This window comes from Brassica oleracea, chromosome C9 (assembly GCF_000695525.1).
Source record: "Brassica oleracea var. oleracea cultivar TO1000 chromosome C9, BOL, whole genome shotgun sequence".
NCBI lineage: Eukaryota > Viridiplantae > Streptophyta > Magnoliopsida > Brassicales > Brassicaceae > Brassica > Brassica oleracea.
In genome coordinates, this window is record NC_027756.1 from 1,232,271 (window position 1) to 1,252,574 (window position 20,304).

General features: G+C 36.6%; 6 protein-coding genes across 7 annotated transcripts; 5 read left to right on the forward strand and 1 right to left on the reverse strand.

The window, feature by feature from the left end:
- Positions 1 to 875: 875 nt before the first annotated feature.
- Positions 876 to 2,488, forward strand: LOC106317904 (tryptophan synthase alpha chain). The gene is made up of 8 exons (XM_013755713.1): positions 876 to 1,027; positions 1,116 to 1,262; positions 1,337 to 1,402; positions 1,488 to 1,596; positions 1,698 to 1,774; positions 1,858 to 1,935; positions 2,003 to 2,140; positions 2,223 to 2,488. Exons 1-8 carry the CDS (start codon positions 950 to 952, stop codon positions 2,358 to 2,360), a joined length of 831 nt encoding a protein of 276 aa, XP_013611167.1. The 5' UTR covers positions 876 to 949; the 3' UTR covers positions 2,361 to 2,488.
- LOC106317905 (V-type proton ATPase subunit F) lies at positions 2,440 to 4,042 on the reverse strand. Of its 2 annotated transcripts, none has more exons than XM_013755715.1 (5): positions 3,946 to 4,039; positions 3,761 to 3,836; positions 3,330 to 3,411; positions 3,029 to 3,111; positions 2,440 to 2,735 (listed from the first exon to the last, which is right to left on the reverse strand). In XM_013755715.1, exons 2-5 carry the CDS (start codon positions 3,821 to 3,823, stop codon positions 2,577 to 2,579), a joined length of 387 nt encoding a protein of 128 aa, XP_013611169.1. In that variant the 5' UTR covers positions 3,824 to 3,836; positions 3,946 to 4,039; the 3' UTR covers positions 2,440 to 2,576. The 2 variants fall into 2 exon arrangements, with proteins under 2 accessions (XP_013611169.1, XP_013611168.1); XM_013755714.1 differs by having other exon boundaries at positions 2,442 to 2,735; positions 3,761 to 3,834; positions 3,938 to 4,042.
- Positions 4,043 to 4,225: 183 nt separating this feature from the next.
- LOC106317901 (probable serine/threonine-protein kinase At1g01540) lies at positions 4,226 to 5,959 on the forward strand. Its single transcript, XM_013755711.1, has one exon. It carries the CDS (start codon positions 4,292 to 4,294, stop codon positions 5,741 to 5,743), a length of 1,452 nt encoding a protein of 483 aa, XP_013611165.1. The 5' UTR covers positions 4,226 to 4,291; the 3' UTR covers positions 5,744 to 5,959.
- A 1,890-nt stretch (positions 5,960 to 7,849) lies between these two features.
- LOC106317903 (basic leucine zipper 10) lies at positions 7,850 to 10,117 on the forward strand. Its single transcript, XM_013755712.1, has 7 exons — positions 7,850 to 8,257; positions 8,360 to 8,441; positions 8,886 to 9,072; positions 9,150 to 9,225; positions 9,297 to 9,422; positions 9,492 to 9,841; positions 9,920 to 10,117. Exons 1-7 carry the CDS (start codon positions 7,916 to 7,918, stop codon positions 9,939 to 9,941), a joined length of 1,185 nt encoding a protein of 394 aa, XP_013611166.1. The 5' UTR covers positions 7,850 to 7,915; the 3' UTR covers positions 9,942 to 10,117.
- Positions 10,118 to 10,189: 72 nt separating this feature from the next.
- On the forward strand, positions 10,190 to 13,202 carry LOC106317900 (putative clathrin assembly protein At4g02650). Its single transcript, XM_013755710.1, has 3 exons — positions 10,190 to 11,040; positions 11,807 to 12,655; positions 12,879 to 13,202. The coding sequence occupies exons 1-3, from the start codon at positions 10,374 to 10,376 to the stop codon at positions 13,154 to 13,156; spliced, it is 1,794 nt and encodes a 597-aa protein (XP_013611164.1). The 5' UTR covers positions 10,190 to 10,373; the 3' UTR covers positions 13,157 to 13,202.
- A 1,682-nt stretch (positions 13,203 to 14,884) lies between these two features.
- Positions 14,885 to 20,283, forward strand: LOC106318257 (sulfate transporter 3.2). The gene is made up of 12 exons (XM_013756154.1): positions 14,885 to 15,288; positions 15,538 to 15,745; positions 16,370 to 16,541; positions 17,002 to 17,067; positions 17,192 to 17,305; positions 17,663 to 17,779; positions 17,893 to 18,019; positions 18,818 to 19,104; positions 19,225 to 19,415; positions 19,518 to 19,603; positions 19,755 to 19,831; positions 19,912 to 20,283. The coding sequence occupies exons 1-12, from the start codon at positions 14,973 to 14,975 to the stop codon at positions 20,101 to 20,103; spliced, it is 1,953 nt and encodes a 650-aa protein (XP_013611608.1). The 5' UTR covers positions 14,885 to 14,972; the 3' UTR covers positions 20,104 to 20,283.
- Positions 20,284 to 20,304: the final 21 nt, after the last annotated feature.

Consider the following 20,304-nt stretch of genomic DNA (forward strand, 5'->3'; position numbering starts at 1 on the left):
TCAATTTCTCTAGAGAATAGCGATTTTATGTTACATAAACTTCTATTAGAAAGAATTTCAGTATTTCAGTATGTAACAAACATGTGGAACTGGATTTGATATAGCGTAGAAGTTTGTTAAGAAGAGAATATGCGGGTAAGGCAATGATGACCACTTTGCCTTTGTTATATTTGGCTTCTTTGATGTTGTTTGAGTATATAATACCTTTCATTACCATCATCTCCATACTGCCTGCATTCCACAAAATGAGCAACCAGCTGTAAAAAGCATTAATTTTTTTATTTGATTTGGTTTGTTACTTTATTTTTTAAATAAACTAAAAACTATTAATTTTTTGTTCACTTTTTATTAATATATTAATAACATTTTTTCTTCATGTTATACATTAAAACAGTGAGGTTAATAATGAAAATTTATTAAAATTTTATATTAAAATGTAAAACTATTTTTTCAAACAAATGAAAAACTTCAAAACAATTTTTTTGTGAAATAGAGGGAATATTATTATTTTGATAAAAAGGCTTTAAAGAAAATTACAGTGTATTTAAATACTCTTTTTTTGTTGATATGATTTTTTTTATTACAGTTTGTTTGAATATATAGTAAATAAAAGAGTTTATTTGCCAAATAACCAAAAAAGTTGGTAAATTAGATTTTGGGAGAGAAAGTAGAGAGAGATAGGAAGAGATAGTAGGAGAGATGATGGAGTTTTGGTTATTTAGTGAATTATAGTTTTTTTTTAGTGTTATTGGGTTTAATTTCCCTAAATAAAACCAAAAATAATATACACATCGGTTTATTTTGTTCCGGTTTGGAAAACTAAACCGAATAAAAAATCAATTTATCTTGTTGAGGGGACCGGACCCGAGTCAAAATCAATTACTCGCGCTAGTGACTCACATTCATCTTCATCTTCATCTTCATCTTCATCTTCTTCGAAAACTCGCCAATGGATCTTCTCAACAACCCTCCCACAACAACACTAGGTCTATCAGAGACTTTCGCTAGGTTAAAATCACAACGCAAAGTAAGCAACTTTTCTTCAAAAGTTCCATTTTTTCTTAAATTTCACCCCCAAAAAAACTCTGATCTGTGTTTATCTTCCTCGTCGCAAGGTGGCTCTGATTCCATATATAACAGCTGGTGATCCAGACCTTTCCACAACAGCTAATGCCCTCAAAGTTCTCGACTCCTGTGGCTCCGACATTATCGAACTCGGTGTTCCTTACTCTGACCCTTTAGCTGATGGTCCAGCAATCCAGGTTCGATGTACCGTAAACACATTATCATTTTTAAGCTTTTAAAAAAAAAAACTCATTTTTTTCTTTGGAATTAGGCTGCTGCGAGACGTTCTTTGCTTAAAGGAACCAACTTTAACTCCATCATCACTATGCTCAAAGAGGTGTGTATGTGTGTTTGGTCTTTTCTTAGCTTTGTTATAGTCTATGGAAGATGAAATTAAACTCTTTTTGTTTTAAATATCTCAGGTTATTCCTCAGTTATCTTGTCCTATTGCATTGTTTACTTATTACAACCCCATCCTAAGGCGAGGAATCGGGAACTACATGACTATCATAAAAGATGCTGGAGTTCATGGTATAGTTTAACATCTTTGAGTTATCTCTTTAAGTAAAAAGCTTATGATTCAAGTGTTTCAGGGAACCGTTTATTACATAACATGGTGTGTCTCTTTGTAGGGCTTCTTGTTCCTGATGTTCCACTTGAAGAGACTGAGACTCTGCGTAAAGAAGCTCAAAAGCATCAGATTGAACTTGTATGATGTTCTTGATTTAACATCTTCCATAGCAAAACTGTTTCCTTCTCTTTTACCATCTTTTTACTATGTTTGTCCTAAAGGTACTGCTGACAACACCCACAACACCTAAAGAACGAATGAATGCCATTGTTGAAGCATCCCAAGGATTCATCTATCTTGTAAGAATCACACTCTGTTGCCACTCTTTTATAAGTTTGTGATCTTATGTCATTCATATCTTTTCAGGTTAGTTCAGTAGGAGTTACTGGAACGAGAGAGTCTGTTAACGAACATGTTCAGTCTCTTCTACAACAAATCAAAGAGGCTACAAGCAAGCCAGTCGCCGTTGGATTTGGCATATCAAAACCTGAGCATGTGAAACAGGTCTGGTTACACACACACACACTGTATTAGCAATATCTTTTGGATTTGTTGTTAATCCAACTCGATTTGTTTCACATTACAGGTAGCTGAGTGGGGAGCTGACGGAGTCATTGTAGGAAGTGCAATGGTTAAGATATTGGGAGAGGCTGAATCACCTGAGCAAGGACTCAAGGAGCTTGAAGTCTTCACTAAATCTTTAAAGTCTGCTCTTGTCTCCTGAACACACAATGACTATCTTCTATTCTTCTCTTATTTTAATGCAAAAAGAATCAGATGGTGTTACCAATGATTCTCAATAATATAACAATCATCTCCAAATAAAAATCAAGAGTATTACATTTATTGAAAGTTTCTGAGTTTGAAAGGAGTAATACAAGAATGTCAAAAACAAACAAATGGTATAGGCTCAGCGAGCTTGCAGAATGTGTATATATGTTTAACGCTGTGACACAGATTCAGCAGAGAAGAGGTACTTGACACGGGAGAGAACCGAGTCATGAGCAGGATCATAAGGATGGTCCTTGGAAGGAATCTCCAGGATGGCAGGAACTGGCTTGTTGTAGCTATCCACCAAGAAACGGATCATATTGGCAACCTACAAGCATCAAAACTTTCTCATATTATAAACATTCGATCCAATAATACTAGTTGTTAGGAACAAGACAGCAAAAAAAAAAAAACTACCCTACAATAACAGTAACTTTTGACCCGTGACTTAAAGGGTGCAAGCTAGAAAGGTAGTCATTAATGGGTAGTAAACATAAGGGGCTAAAAATAAAGTGAGAGTAGGACAAGACATTACCTCTTTGACAAGGACACAAATAAACACCTCACAGACACAGCAGTTAATAGTTGTTAAATATATTGGAGTTGGAAGAAAGTACTTACGTATTGGCTGATGAGGATGATAGCAATATCATCTCTCGATGAAAATTCCTTGAAAGCATCCTCAATTTGCCTCACGGTTGTCTCTAACAGACAAAAAAAGTCAATTAATTTAGAAGAGTAAACTGTAACTACACAACTGTACAGATATAGAAGTTAAGAAAGTTATCTCCTACCAAGACCCTTATGAAAACTGACTTGATGTAACAAATTCAACTAATTTGATTTTATCAAAAGGGATACCATTTTGAGATAATTGACATAACTTGATAAACATTTTTGATGATGAGTTATAAAAGCGTACTTGAATCCACGATGAGGTAGTTTGTCTTCCTCCTGATGTCAACATTACCAACTCCAGCCATCAAAAATCCAACTACGGTGTCCTGTGCATAACAATTTACACGTTGGAGATTGCTTAATGGTTAATAATATACCAACTAATGTTTCAAAACAGTTACGTCACTAGTAACACACAGAACATCAAAGATCTCTTGTTATCAATGATTAATCAGATCATCTGCAGACCTTTTCGTCTGATCTAAGATCAAAAAAAGGATTACACATTTCACAAAACAAATCTGTAACCCAAAACGCATTGATATAGCTCAGATCACATTCTCACAGATCCAAATGATCTACATGAACAGCTCCTAACGAATCAAACCACAGAAACTGAATCTGATCATATCGATTCCTAAGAACAATGATGATCTCTTGGTTAAGGATTGGTACCTCGTCGGCGATCATAGCGATGAGGGCAGAGTTGCGAGCAGGGATCGAAGCTCTCCCAGCCATTTTGATTCAAACTACACAACATAACAACAAAAATCACAATCAATCGAATTTGGGATTAAGAAACCCTAAAATCAATTCCTGATCTCAGATCGGACGAAGAAAGCTCATTATTACCTTTCTCTTTCTCTTTCTCTGTTTCTCCTCTTCCTTCTTCGATTTTGATTTGAAGATTTGGATTCGTAATCAGTACCCAAAGACCCACGCGCAAAAAGTCATAACTCATAACTAACTTCATTTGACTATATTACCCTTGAATTATACACATAATAATTGCTCTCCAACAGTTGAAAATGGCAAAACCGTAAATAACGGATAAGGCAACGTACGCGTCAAAGCCAGCTTGCCCACTCAAGGGTAATCTCGTCTTTTAGCTACCTCTCCCTCTCTTTGTCTCTACTTCAGACCAAACTCTCTCTGATATGTGAAGCAGAACAAAAGCTAAAAATTCTATAGAGGAGAGAGAAAACAATGGCGGAGTCTCATTCTCTCAACACGCAGCTCTCGAGTCGCACTTCCATCTTCGGTCTGCGTTTATGGATCGTTCTCGGCGTTTGCGTCGGAGCCGCAATCGTTATTCTCCTCTTCCTCATCTCCCTCTGGTTCATTCACCGAAGAAGCAACAACAACAAAGCCCTCGAGTCTCACACCATCGTCCCCGTAGTCTCCAAGGAGATTCGGGTCGACCCAATTCAACCCGACCCGACTCCCACACCCGAGTCAACGAACCACCGTGAAGACGACAACAAAATCCACATCGACATCGGAAAAGACCACCGTATCTCCTTCCCGGAGCGCGGCGGTTGGTCCGGGTCAGGGTCCGGGTCAGGACCCGATCAGGCTGCCTGTTCGGGTCCTGAGGTTTCTCATTTAGGTTGGGGGCATTGGTACACTTTGAGAGAGCTCGAGGTTTCGACAGACGGATTCTCCGACAAGCATGTGATCGGACAAGGAGGGTACGGGATCGTGTACCGAGGCGTCCTCGAGGATAAATCGATAGTAGCGATAAAGAATCTTCTCAACAACAGAGGGCAAGCTGAGAAAGAGTTCAAAGTCGAAGTCGAAGCGATAGGTAGAGTGCGGCACAAGAATCTAGTGAGGCTCCTTGGTTACTGCGTTGAAGGAGAGCATAGGATGCTTGTTTACGAGTATGTCGATAACGGGAACTTAGAGCAGTGGCTTCACGGCGATGGGTTGGGTTCCAAGAGTCCTCTCACGTGGGAGATTAGGATGAACATCGTCCTCGGGACGGCTAAAGGGTTGATGTATTTACACGAAGGTCTTGAGCCTAAGGTTGTTCATAGGGATATTAAATCGAGTAATATCTTGCTCGACAAGCAATGGAACGCGAAGGTTTCGGATTTTGGTTTAGCTAAGCTCTTGGGGTCGGAGATGAGCTATGTGACTACTCGTGTGATGGGTACTTTTGGTTATGTGGCTCCTGAGTACGCTAGTACGGGGATGTTGAACGAGAGGAGCGATGTTTATAGCTTCGGTGTTCTTGTTATGGAGATGATATCCGGGAGGAACCCTGTGGATTACAGCAGGCCTGTCGGAGAGGTGAACCTTGTGGAGTGGCTGAAGAGAATGGTTTCGAATCGTGAAGCGGAAGGGGTTTTGGATCCGAGGATGGTGGAGAAACCGTCTTTAAGGTCGTTGAAGCGTACGCTTTTGGTGGCTTTGAGATGTGTTGATCCTAATGCTCAGAAGAGACCAAAGATGGGTCATGTCATTCACATGCTTGAGGCTGAGGATTTGGTGTCGAGAGATGATCGGAGAAACTCCGGCGGCGGCGGGGGAGGAGGTGATCCGAGAAGGTCACCGAGGAAGATGAATGTGGCTGAATCAGAGGATGAGAGTGTTAATTCCATTCTGATTAAGAATGACCAGTTAGCTTCGGAGAAGGAGGAGGAGAGTCAGTGAAAGAGTGGGAGAAAGCTTTGGCATTATAATTTTGGTACACTATTTTTAGAAATTTTCTTGTGTGCATGTATGTGTAGATTCTTGTAATTTTGCAATAATAAAAATGTGGCTTAGATTAAAAAAGAGTTATATATGTTGTTTTTGCATTAGGTGAGGACTGTTGTAATATAAAGCCTTAATAGTGATTTGTTTTATAGATGTGGTACCTTCTATATATCTCAAGGTCTTTTGTGGATTAGAGAGTGAAATTCCACAAATTTGTCAATTGCTTTTTAGAAGATTTCTTCTTTTTGTTGTGTGGACATTATTGTACATCTGATTAAATGTTTTTTTCTTCTTCTAAAAGTGGGTTAGAGGTTTGTTTGTGATAAACTATAATTTTTAAGAGAGAACTTTAAACAAAAAAAATTATACTTTAAAATAAATCAATCATCTTTGAATTTAATACTAAAGGAATACATACACCAATCAAAAATAGCATTTTTAAAAAATATCTCATTCTCAATTGATATACTTTCTTCTTTTCATTTGTTCCTTTTATACTATTTATTTTTGGTTTAAGAAACTCCTAAAATACCTTCAACTGAAAATGTTTTTATGCTTCTAACATTTATTTCAAAGACTTCTGATTTATGTTTGGAACAATTGAAATAGAGAAGTAATTCCATGAATTGAAGTGATTAATGTATGTTTTGCAACAATTAAAAACGTGGCTTGTAAGTTTGCAACAATTCAAAAATAAAAAGGTCTAATCTGTTTTTCATTTTTCTTTTTCACATTTAGGTGATGACTCTGTTGTAGTATAGCTTAAATGGTGGATTGTCCTGTTATAGTTGGGTGCCATTTCTTTTATTTCAAGGTCTCTTGATTTTTTTTTTATATAAAAAACATGGAATAAATTTCATGCATTTGTTAATTGTTTTGGAATTTTTGTTTTTGTGCTCTATTTAGGTATTAGGACTCTACTGTAGTATGACCTAACATAGTGATATGTTGATCAAATTCTGTGTGACATTTATATATGAAGGTCTCCAGAAATTGAAGTGACTAATGAATGTTTAGTTAAGTAAAGATCAATGAACTTGCATCAGCAAATATATATTTTTAAAACTATACAAAAAAAATATTTTTGTATAAAGAAGTTTAATTATATTTTAAAAATGATTTATTAGTACGTAATAATTATGAAACAGAATATTCTTTTGTAGAAAACTTATCAAAAACAAGAGAAAAACAGATCTGGTTTTGGATCCGGCGTACGGCCGGCGCGTGAGCGTCCGTGCCGTCGCCGGAGTCCATTTTCTTTGGTTAGAAACGCTCCCCGACTTCTTCTCCACCTATTCTCTCGGTTCGTTTTGTCGGAGCTCTGACACATGCGGTGGCGCGGTGGCTGGAGTAACGACGCGATTGGGTGAAGGGTGAGGTGGGGTGATGTCGGTTTGTCAGTTTAAGGTTTTCCGGGACGTGGAGGCTTCTACAGATCCATCGACGCCGGTCTAGTTTCCGGGAGGCGGAGGCTTCGATAGCTCTGCTTTCGCCGGCTTCAGCTTCCGGGGTGTGAAGGCGTTCTGTGCCTTGCGCCGCCGGCGTTTAGTCCCCTAGGTTTGTTAGGGTTTGTTTTTATCTTTGGTTCTTGCGGTTTCGGTTTGGTCTTGTTGGAGGAGTTCTCGTCCGAAGACGATCGAAGGTATCCGATGTTGAAGGGTTGGTTGTGCCGACGAAGCTTTCTTCCCAGTTCCGGTGACGAAAGGAGGCGGATGAGATCTCGGTTTACCGATTGACTCTCTCCACTATTGGGAACTCGAGGTTGGAGGCGTTTGCGGCGAAGTGGTTGTGAAGCCAGTGAGTGTCGATTTTCTCCGATGGATCGTTGGGTTGATCACCGGTGATGGCTGGAAGCGGGGGGACGCCGTGAGCGAACGGAGGGCCGCTTTTAGTTTTTTTCTACGGTTTCGGTTGGTGGGCTTTGGGCTTTTTTGTACTGTTGGGCTCGGCCCTTTAAATAATAAAATCATCTATTGACGGAAAAAAAAAAAATATATTCTTTTGTAGAGTGGACCTAATGCAACTAGGCAAGATCCGACAAAACAAGTTAAAGACACACACACACAACCAAAAGTAACAAAGAAAGGACAGAGAGAGAGAGAGAGAGAGAGAGAGAGAGAGAGAGAGATGAACAGTATCTTCTCGATCGATGATTTCTCCGATCCCTTTTGGGAATCTTCTCCGCCTCTCGATTCGGACTCGGCCAAGGCCGTTGCTGCGGAGGAATGGACCGTCGAGATGTTTCTCGAAGAGATCGCTTCCTCCGTGACCTCTGAGCCTGTCGGAAACAGCAACAACAACAACAACGCGATCGTCGGTGTCTCGTCGGCGCAGTCTCTTCCTTCCGTCTCCGGACAGAACGATTTCGAGGAAGACAGTCGGTTTCTCCGTCGCGATTCAGATGATTACCGTCGCGTTCTTAAGAACAAGCTTGAGACTGAGTGTGCAGCTACTGTTGTAGCTCTTAGGGTTTGTCTTCTGTTTCTCTTTTTTTATATTGCATGTGGAAGAAGAAGAAGAAGATCTGAATCTTTAAGCTTTGTTTGTTATCTCTGCTTGTGTGTTGTGTAGGCTGGTTCTGTGAAGCCTGAAGATTCGACTGGTTCTCCCGAGACTCTGTTTCAACCTGCTCAGTCTAGTCCTCTTACTCAAGGTAATAGGTGTTCATCAGCTTGTCTCTTAGCTTCACAATGTTTGTAATTTTTTATGCCAAGTTAGTGTTCTAAAAATCGGTCTAGGCGTCTAGTCGGCAAATCAGGTATGGACGAAATGATTTTTTCAAATAGAATTTAAAAAAAAAATGGTTTAGGAGTTCAAAAAGTTGGTCTACATGTCCGCCTAAACAATAATTAAGGATTTGTAATGTAGAGATGGAAAAATGGTTCTCTAGAGAAGCTTGAAACCATTTCAAATCTCCTTGATATATTTTTTTGTTGGATCAAGTTTCTAATTTTATCATAAAGTTTCAATATTTTTTGTGATTTTTTCCTTGAAATTAATCTGATTTTTTTTAAGGTTGGGATGATTTGAGATGGATTCTGGTGGTGTTAGTTCATAGTAATTTTAGTCTTATACATAGTAATTTTAATGGTGGTAGGTTCTTTGGTGACGCCTGGAGAAGTTGGTGTCACTTCTTCATTACTAGCTGAGGTGAAGAAAACTGGTGTACCAATGAAGCAGGTTACTAGTGGGTCATCGAGAGATTATTCTGATGATGATGACCTTGATGAAGAGAATGAAACCACTGGTTCTTTGAAACCAGAGGACGTTAAAAAATCTAGAAGGTAAAATGCTTCCTTTTTTTCAAGTTTCTTGTCTTTTGATGTTTTTCTTTATAGTGAAACAACCTTGTTGTTTGTAGGATGCTTTCAAATCGAGAGTCAGCTAGGCGGTCTAGAAGGAGAAAGCAGGAGCAAACATGTGATCTCGAAACACAGGTTTCTATAAATAGATCCTCACAACATCTCCAAGGATATTAATAGAAACTTAATTTTGTGTGTTTTGATAGGTTAATGAGCTAAAAGGTGAACACTCCTCACTTCTCAAGCAGCTTAGCAACATGAACCACAAGTATGATGACGCTGCTGTTGGCAACAGAATACTAAAAGCCGACATCGAGACACTAAGAGCTAAGGTAATAACAGTTTTTTTTTTCATAACCACCCTTATGTTTTGTTACTATAACTAATTGTATTTTTTCAAGGTGAAAATGGCGGAAGAGACCGTTAAGAGAGTCACAGGAATGAATCCTATGCTTCTCGGTAGATCAAATGGACATAACAACAACAACAACAATAGAATGCCATTAACTGGTAACAGCAGGATGGGTTCTTCATGCATCCCACCTTTTCAACCGCAGTCAAACTTAAACATGGGGGGACTACCAACAACCATTCTATCTCCAAGACTCGAAAACAGTTTCATTCCTACTCCATCCTTAAACTCCCAAACTAACTCTCATTTGCAGAGAATAAGACCTACACAAAATCACCATGCTGCTCCAACCACTAACCCCTATGGCTGGACAACTGAAACTCAGAACGATTCAACGTGGTAAGCTACAAAATAGTTATTTTAAAAGTTCCATGACGTTTATGCATATTAAATTATTGTTTGTTACCTCTTTTACAGGCCGAAAAAATGTGTGGGCTGATGAAAACAAGAAGCGGGGTTTACACACTTTAATATTTGATATATCTACGCATCATCTCTCATTGTATATTTTAAACCATGAGAAAACATTTGTGAGAACAGTCTCATGGGCTTATACAGTCTGTCTTGTACCATTACAAGACTATTATTAATAAGAAGAATCTGTCTTTCTATTTATAGCTTAATCTTTAATAACAGAGTCGTTCTGTTTTGTATCAAAATTTTATAAAGAAAGGTCAAGTCATTTCCAGCTGACTTTTCTAAATTTTTCATCATTATATTCCGACAACCTCGGCGGTTGCTACATTTTCTGTTTCAGACAAGAAACAAAACAAGAGAAACGGAGGAGAAAAGGAGGCGACAAAGAAGTACAACAAAAGTCGTCGTTCTTCCTTATTTTCCTCTCTCTATCTCTTGATCTTTGTGTGTTGACATGTCTTCGAGCAAGCTAAGACGCGCCATAGGAGCCGTGAAAGACCAGACAAGCGTCGGGCTAGCCAAGGTTGGAGGCCGAAGCAGCTCCTTAACGGAACTCGAAGTCGCCATCGTGAAGGCGACGCGGCACGACGAGTATCCAGCCGAGGAGAAGTACGTGAGAGAGATCCTAAGCCTAACGTCCTACTCACGCAACTACGTGAGCGCCTGCGTCTCGATCCTCTCGAGGCGTCTCAACAGGACCAAGAACTGGTCGGTCGCTCTCAAGGCCTTGATTTTGATCCAGCGGGTGCTGACGCAAGGGGACAAGGCCTACGAGGAAGAGATCTTCTTCGCGACGAGGCGCGGGACCAGGCTGCTCAACATGTCGGATTTTAGGGACGCGGACGGGTCTGATTCGTGGGATTACTCTGCTTTTGTGAGGACGTATGCTTTGTATTTGGACGAGCGGCTTGATTTTCGGATGCAGAGAAGGAAAGGGAAAAACGTTGATGGTGGTGGTGATGAGGAAGAAGATGATCATCGAGAGGCCAATGCAAATGTTCGGTCGAGAGCTCTTGTGGTGAAGACTAGGCCGGTCAAAGAGATGAAAACAGAGAAGATCTTTATTAGAGTGCAACACTTGCAACAGCTTCTTGATCGGTTCTTGGCTTGTCGTCCAACAGGTGAAACTTTATTAACTACTTTTATTAAGAAACGTTATGGGTGCGCTTATAAAAGTGTGAACCTATCCGCGGTTTTTTAAAATCAACGTTTGCTTTGATTCGGTCTGATAATAGACCCGCCAGTCTAAACCAGGACTCTGTTTGATACTACGCCGGGTCCGGTTTGAATTCAGATAGGGTTCGGTTCGGTTTTCTATCCGGTTTCGGTTCGGATCATGTTATACCCAACCCAATGTTCAAAATCACCCAAAAGTCTGAAAAGCTAGCGAAAAAAATTAACCATTTTTTTCCAAATATATATAGATTATTCAATAATATTTGATAAAAAAAAACTAGCCAAATTAATTTTAAATACTCGACATAACAAAAATTAGTATAAAACAAAATATTTAAAATACTCTAAAATATCTAAACTATAATAAACCATGTTACCAAAAATTAATAAGTTTAACTAATTTTAAATATTTTCGGTTAATAATTCAGATTTCGGTTCAGATTGTACCCAAACTAACTAGTTCTTAGGCCCATGCGGTTATTCTATAAAACTGGTTCGAATCAGATTCGGGTTCGGATATCGGTTTTTGGTTAAACCCCAATCCGCTGTTTTAAAAGATTAATATATGATTTGATCCCTTCTGAAAATAGACCCGGCGAGTCTAAATCAGGACTCTGCTTGATACTGTCCATCCCAATATATTTACTTGCAATCACATTCTTTTACCTCACTTTTAACTTTCTTGGCTAACAAGTTGTGTTACTGCAACAGGTAATGCAAAGAACAACAGAGTTGTGATTGTGGCTCTCTATCCAATAGTGAAAGACAGTTTTCAGATATATTGCAACATAACAGAGATAATGGGAGTGTTGATAGATCGATTCATGGAACTAGACGTTCATGATTCGATCAAAGTCTATGACATCTTCTCTAGAGTTTCTAAACAGTTGGACGAGTTAGATCCGTTTCACGGATGGTGTAAGAAAATGGGAGTTGCAAGATCTTCAGAGTATCCAGAGTTGGAGAAGATCACACCGAAGAAGCTTGATATCATGGATGAGTTTATAAAAGATAAATCTCTTTTAGCTGCACAAGCTCTAATGTCACCATCAAGAAAGTCTAACAAATCTGAGGAAGAGGAAGTCAAAGACATTCAAGAAGATTTAAACGCCGTTAAAGCATTACCAGCACCGGAGCAGGAAGAGGAAGAAGAGGAAAAGGAAGAGACCGAAACAAAGAAAGATGTTCAAGAAGTGGTTTCAGGACAAGATCAAGAAGGTGATTTGCTGGATTTAACTGGTGAAGCGGGTGATACAACATTGTCGGTTGGTGATAGTTTGGCGTTGGCGTTGTTCGATGGCGCGGTTGCGACTGAGGCTGCGTCTGGACCGGGGTGGGAAGCGTTTGATGATGATTCGGCGGATTGGGAGACTGCTTTGGTGAAATCGGCGACGAGACTGTCGGCACAGAAGAGTGAGCTTGGAGGTGGATTTGATCATTTGTTGCTTGATGGAATGTATCAGTACGGTGCGCTTAATGCGGATGTTAATGCTTCCACGGCTTATGGAAGTAGTGGGAGTGCGAGTAGCGTTGCGTTTGGTTCTGCAGGAAGACCAGCAGGTAATCTATAAAACCAAAAGAACGTTTTGCATGGAACGGCCCTGTACGTCCAAAACATAATGGATTGGTCATGGTTAATTTATCACCTCATTATAGTAGTTCTTTTGCAAAAACTAGGATACACAAATTTATTTTTGTTTAAACCAAATTAGTTTCTAATATTGGTTTATTCGAGTTATTTGACATGTATATTTCATTGCTGAATTATATGGTTGTGATGCAGCCTCAATGTTGGCACTGCCCGCGCCGCCACCAACGTCCAATGGAAACGGAGGCAGAAGTCTGGTGACCATGGACCCGTTCGCGGCGTCTCTAGAGGTGGTTCCACCGTCGTACGTGCAGATGAGTGATATGGAGAAAAAACAAAGATTGGTAATGGAAGAACAAATGATGTGGGATCAATACAACAGAAATGGAAGACTAGGTCACATGCAAAACCAACAACAACATTTTCATGTTCCATACTCCATGGGACCTTATTCTTACACACCTCACTACTGAAACTTTTTGTTTCTTGAAAAAAAAACGCCATGTTTGATCAGATTGTCTTGTCTGATGTAAATTGCAACTCTTCTAATTATTTTGAATTCTGATATCAAAATTGTATACTTTGTATCAAAACTAAGAGTTGACAAAAAGATTTAAAAAAAGAAATATATACTACCTTTTTCTTAAACAAACCAGACAATCTGATCGAACACATATACGTTGAGTATATTTGGTCAGCAGTTTCCCTCTACCTGGACATGATCAATCTCTTTTTGTCACTTCTTACTGTGTTTAGAGCCTTGCAAAGATAATGATTAGGAGGATGAGGTAATCAAGCCTTTGTGATCTTTAACAAAATTTATAAATAAGAAAGTGTTGTTTGTATATACTATATATTCATGGTTAAGCTTCACATGTCCATGTGATAATATAGGGAACACAGAAAACAGAAACAGTGGATCAAGAAACGATTGTAAACGAAAACGCCAAAGTATGTGTGGTGTGTAGCTAAAGGACATTCACGGGAAGGGTTAGACTTCTTTTCAAAAGAAAAAGAAATGGGATAACTTAAACTAAATCCTTCAAAACCATATAATTAAGCTTTAGGATTTATAGTCTAGATTTCTAACTTGGAGTATGGAGTTTGGATGTAGACTATCTTGTTTGTGTAAGAAAAAAAGTAGTATATATATTTCTCTTTAATTTTTTTTTGTCAAGTGTACTATTTTGATATTAGAATTTAATTGTCTGAATTCAATAATATTGATTTTGAACTCATTTTTTTTTGTTTATTATAACTATTGACATGTTGGTATAACAATATTTTCCCTAAATAACTCCACTATTATAAATATATATACACTTCATAACTTTATATTCAGTTTTAACATTAATATAATTATTTATAAATATCACTGATAGAAGTTGAATTTTAACTAATCAATATAAATATAAGTATTCGTATCACTATTTTTACATGTAATGTAAATATTAGATGTAAATTAAAAAGTAATATAAACATATAAAATATGTTTTTTCAGTAAACAAAACATATACAATATATGTGATGTAAAACACTTTCTGTATGTGCAAAAAAAAGGAGTAAAACATGGGAAGCCTCGAGCTGTGTGTTGAAGAAAAGGAAAGCGAATGTTTAGAATTCTGAAATGCTCCAAATGCAAATTGACAAAAAGAAAATAATGGTAACGAGAGTGATCGATCCAAATTGGGAAGTCTTGTAACAGCTCATGCTGCTGCTTCATTTTAAATTTTTAATCATATGTCTCTTAATTATTTAACGATTTTCTTATGCAATTGTTTCCGTATAGGTCTAAACATCTCCTTGGATGCCTCTGTATGCCAAAGTTGTAACGTAATGTGAGAAAAAAACAAGTAGGTTTAGAATAAAAAAAGTGCATGAAATAGCTTCTAATTGCCATTTCAAAATATCTAACAAAAGGTAATATATATCTAAGTTTATAACAAAGTTTAAGCTGTAGAAAAAAAATATACAATCGTACCCAAAAGAAATAAAATAATGTGAAAATCTGGATCTTATTTTTACGTATTATGGAAGATATTTCTAGACGCTAATACGTAGCATAAAGTTTTTCCTTTGGTATTCACATAATATATAGTTAACAAAACAAAAATCAATAATCATTGTGGGTCCCTGTGGAAATGAAAAAAAATAAATGCGAAGTTTCTTGACTCCTTTTCTATAAAAACCACATCTTCCTCTCTTCTCTTCACACTCGAATACAAATGAGACTTTGCTTTTGATCAGTCTCATTCCATAAGTTCTTCAAAGCAAAGAAAATACAAGAATATGTGCAAAAGGGCATTACAGTACCCCCAAGTAGAAACCCCTCCACCACAACCTTTCTTGAAATCACTAAAGAACACTCTCAATGAGATCCTTTTCGCCGACGATCCGTTCGGAAAAATCAGGAACGAATCGAAAACGTCGAAAAAGATCGAGTTAGGGTTGAGACACGTGTTCCCGATCTTGGAATGGGCTCGTGGTTACAATTTGGACTACTTGAAATCAGACGTTATCTCAGGGATCACGATAGCAAGTCTTGCTATTCCTCAAGGGATTAGCTATGCTCAACTCGCTAATCTCCCTCCAATCCTTGGTCTTTGTACGTTCTCTTCTTTTTATAGTTTTTATCTCATATTACAAAGAAGAGTTTCTTAATTAGTTATTTAAGAACTCTGGTATTACAACGATACTATTTCAGTTTTGGTTTCAAGTTACTTTTGGTCTGAGTAATTAAAACTCACTTTGGTTTTGGTTTGGTATATTGTGTGATTTGTTTTTAACATTAGTCTATATGAAATTTACTATATGCACATACTCAACATATCTAAATATATGTATGGAAATGTAGACTCGAGCTTCGTGCCGCCGATGGTATACGCGATAATGGGAAGTTCAAAAGATTTAGCGGTGGGTACGGTAGCGGTGGCGTCGCTGTTAACGGCGGCAATGCTTGGAAAAGAGGTAAGCGCGGTGGAGAATCCAAAACTTTACCTTCACTTAGCTTTCACCTCCACTTTCTTCGCCGGACTCATGCAAACCTGCCTTGGCCTCTTACGGTTAGTTAACACCCCAAACCATACTCATAAACATTACTTGAAAAATAACAATAACATGACTTATATACATGAAAAAATATGATGTCTGTTAATGTATTTTATATCATGAAATCATCATTCACCTAAATTAAAACAAGCATCGCAGAAATGACCGATCGAATGTGAGTCTATATAGTATATAGTATTAATATTCTTATTTTCTTGAGAATTACAGTATTATTAATTTTATGTTTGGCACAGTTCTGATGTTATATTATTAATTAATGCTCTGACATAGTAAAAAGCCTTAATAAAAAATAAGAAACGAACATTTTGCACCTTGTCTTGACTTTCTGAATATTTTTGCCTCGTGCATGATCTTTTGATTTTCTTATAAGCATAAATAAAGAATAGAGATTCTTTTTGAACTCTGAGAATAGAGATTTGATACTCCATGCATTAGTATAACATAAAGATAAGGGAATGATCCATGTTCGATTTTGATGAACATGTCAGAGTATGAAAATATTGATAACAAATTTCACGTGAAGGAATTTAATAATTAAAAATCGAATTAATATAAAAACCTAAACAGTGGTATAATATTTTCTAAGAAATTAATGAAATTTACTGAATGAAAAAAAGGTTAGGATTCTTGGTGGAGATATTGTCGCACGCGGCGATCATAGGGTTCATGGCTGGAGCAGCGACGGTGGTTTGTCTACAACAACTGAAAGGATTACTTGGTCTCAGTCACTTCACCCATTCCACTGATGTCGTCTCCGTTCTTCGTTCCATCTTTTCTCAGTCTCCTGTGGTTCGTTTCATCATTTTCTTCCCATTAATTTAACCTTCAAATTTTATAAAACGATTATTGGTTAGCATTTCTAGTTAATTTAAAACTGTGCAGCTACATTTATCAGTAATTAATTTGGTGTCATATACATAATTACATTATTCACGGGGGGTTATTCTCTTGATTAGTGTCCAAGATCTGTGATATCATCCGTTGTTTCTCTAAATCAATGGTTTTCTCCTATATAAAATTAAATTTTTGATCCTTTTATCATTTTAAGATTGCAAGTGGCATGAGGCATTATTGTTGTTATTGTTCACGGGATGTTTTGTCATTATTGTACCGACCGATTTAAATTCCTTTCATTTGCTGAAAAATGCAAATTAAACGATTTTGCTTACATGATCATTTAATTTATACAGAAAACATGGTTGGAATTAAAATAGTAATACATAATGTATCATTTTAAAAATATGTGCAGTGGAGATGGGAGAGTGGGTTACTAGGGTGTTGCTTCCTCTTTTTCCTTCTTATAACCAAGTACATTGTAAGTTTTAACTTCTTCATTAATTAATGTATAATAAATAAACATGTATATTAGTATATACCTTCATTATATCATGTATGTGTACTTTAAATAATATATAACAAAATGATTAATATAACTGAAGAGCAAGAAGAGACCAAAGCTATTCTGGATATCTGCAATGGCTCCACTTGTTTCTGTCATTTTTGGAAGCCTCTTCGTTTACTTCCTCCATGCCCAGTTCCATGGCATCCAAATTGTACGCCTTTCTTCTTCTATCTCTCTCTCTCTCTCTCTTAGTCTAGCGCATGCTGCAAAAACGTACTATTAGGTTTAATTATTTATTTGCATAGGCGTTTGTTTAGCGTTATATTTGACACTTATAGATTTTTTTTAAATGAAACTGCAGCTTAAAACATATTTTACTAAACGCAAGAGAAATTTTTTTTTTGGCTTTTGCACTGCAAAATAATACTTTATGAAAAAAATAGAAAATGTTTTATATTATTACTTTGTTTCTCATGTCAATGTATACAAAAAAAATAGCCTGAGACACATGATTGAGATCAAATGCTAATGTACTATATACTAATATTATTGTTTGTTGTGGGAGTAGATTGGAGAATTAAAGAAAGGGATTAATCCACCGTCCATCACACATCTGGTTTTCACGTCACCTTATGTCATGCTGGCTCTTAAAACCGGCATTATCACTGGAGTCCTAGCTCTTGCTGTGAGTATTTCATAAAATATTGACTATTTATTTTTATATATATTATCCAAATTCTCTATATATATATTCTTTAACTGCTTGTAATTACTTGAACTCAAATTATCTATAAATAGGAAGGAATTGCAGTGGGGAGAAGCTTTGCAATGTATAAGAATTACAACATAGATGGTAACAAAGAGATGATTGCATTTGGGATGATGAACATTTTTGGTTCCTTCTCCTCTTGCTATCTCACTACCGGTAACATTCAATTTTTCATTTTCAATTTATTAGGATATAAGGTTAATCAAAAAAAATATATTAGGATATAATTAATTAACTTATCAGAAAGAGTTGGTGCAAATTGAATATTTTTGTGTAATTATTTTTCTTTCTTTCTTCTAATACAAACACCAAGGTGGTCAAATGATGATTATACTTATATATAACAATACATAATAACAGGGGTCCCTAATAACAGTGTTTAAGAAAACGGACAGTTCAAAAAAAAGCCTAAACGGATGTTGAATCAAAGAAAACTAAATTGTTATTTACTCTTTAAATGATATTAAATTATAGCATGAGATAACATAATTTTTTATTTATCATCATAAAATTTTATAATATATTAATTAAACTAATTTACAAATAATAATTTTATAATTTTTATAATTTTTAGACCGTTTAGAAAAAATAATGACCATGTAAAATATAAGTTATAAATGGTGACATAAAGAACTAATTAATAGAAATAGTGAATTTCTATTCATTTTTTAATATTTTTACCATTTATGAATAATTTTTGTTAGATATAGTACTTTATCATTTTTTAATTTTAAGAAATTTTGGAATAATAAAATTCTTTATCAAAATTGATAAGGAACAAAAGTAATAAAAAAATTCTTCTGTTTTTTTTCTATTCATTTTTTTATTTTTATTATTACTTTAATGATCATTAGTCCGTTTAAGTGTGTGTAAACGGCTGTACCTATATAAAGTCTTTCGGAACAATGCATGATAATAATGAAAAAAAAAAACACAAATAATTTCTTAATGTAGGACCGTTTTCACGTTCCGCGGTGAACTACAACGCCGGTTGCAAAACGGCGGTATCAAACGTGGTGATGGCGGTTGCAGTAGCAGTAACGTTACTGTTCTTAACGCCATTATTCTTTTATACGCCGTTAGTAGTTCTGTCGTCGATCATCATCGCAGCCATGCTTGGACTCGTCGACTATGAAGCAGCCATGAATCTTTGGAGACTCGACAAGTTCGATTTCTTCGTATGTCTCTCTGCTTTCCTCGGCGTCGTTTTTGGTACCATTGAGATTGGTCTCATCCTCTCTGTACGTATAACTTCCTCTACGTGACTATATCATTTAGTAGATTAGAATAATGCAATAATTACAGCACAAACACCTGTTTATATATGCAAAAAAAAAATTGAAAATGAAAATAAAATGCAGGTGGGAATATCAGTCCTGAGGTTACTGTTGTTCGTGGGAAGACCAAAGATTTATGTAATGGGAAACATTCAGAACACAGAGATCTATAGGAACATTGAACAGTACCCTCAAGCCACTACTCTCTCTAGTATCATCATTCTCCATATCGATGGTCCTATTTACTTCGCCAACTCTAGCTACCTGCGAGATAGGTTTATTATTATTTACTTTATAATAATTTATCAAATCTTAGCTATTAATTCTTACGTGAATCACATATATAAATGATGTGTTTATGTTCAATGTTTTGCTAGAATTGGAAGGTGGATCGATGAGGAGGAAGAGAAACTGAGAAAGAGTGAAGAAAACAGTCTACAATACATCATACTTGATTTGAGTGGTTAGACATTGATTGCTTAATTTTGAGTTTCTAAAACCATTATGCATAATCAGTTGACATATAAGTTTTTTTCAGTTTAAATGTTAGATCCAAACTTTGAAACATATTAATCTTGATTTGAAAATGTGACATTATATTATATGAATTTTAGCTGTGGGGAACATCGACACGAGTGGTATAAGAATGCTCGAGGAAGTCAACAAAATACTGGGACGAAGAGACCTCAAGGTTAGTCCTTCAACTTTTTCCTTTCAGATTAAGTCCCCAAACATCTATTGATTTTACATTTTGTCCTCTAATTTTCTCAGCTAGTGATAGCTAACCCAGGAGCAGAGTTGATGAAGAAGCTAAGCAAGTCCAAGTTCACAGAAACCATCGGCAAAGACTGGATTCATCTCACGGTAGCAGAAGCCGTCTCAGCCTGTGATTTCATGCTCCACACAGCTAAACCGGACTCACCGGAGAAAATCTCACGTGAACCGGAATTTAACAACGTTTAAAATGGTTACAAATTAAAATCTCACATTTATATTTTCACCAAGAATAAAGTCGAAAAGCTAAGAGTCTGTCTGTTATTCAAATTTTCACTACTTACTACTATTGCGTTCAAAAACATAACGCTGTTAAATTAAACTTTTTTTCACATGAGAACATGTTTCTTTTACTTGCGAGTGAAGTAAACAATAACCTTTCACGGAGAC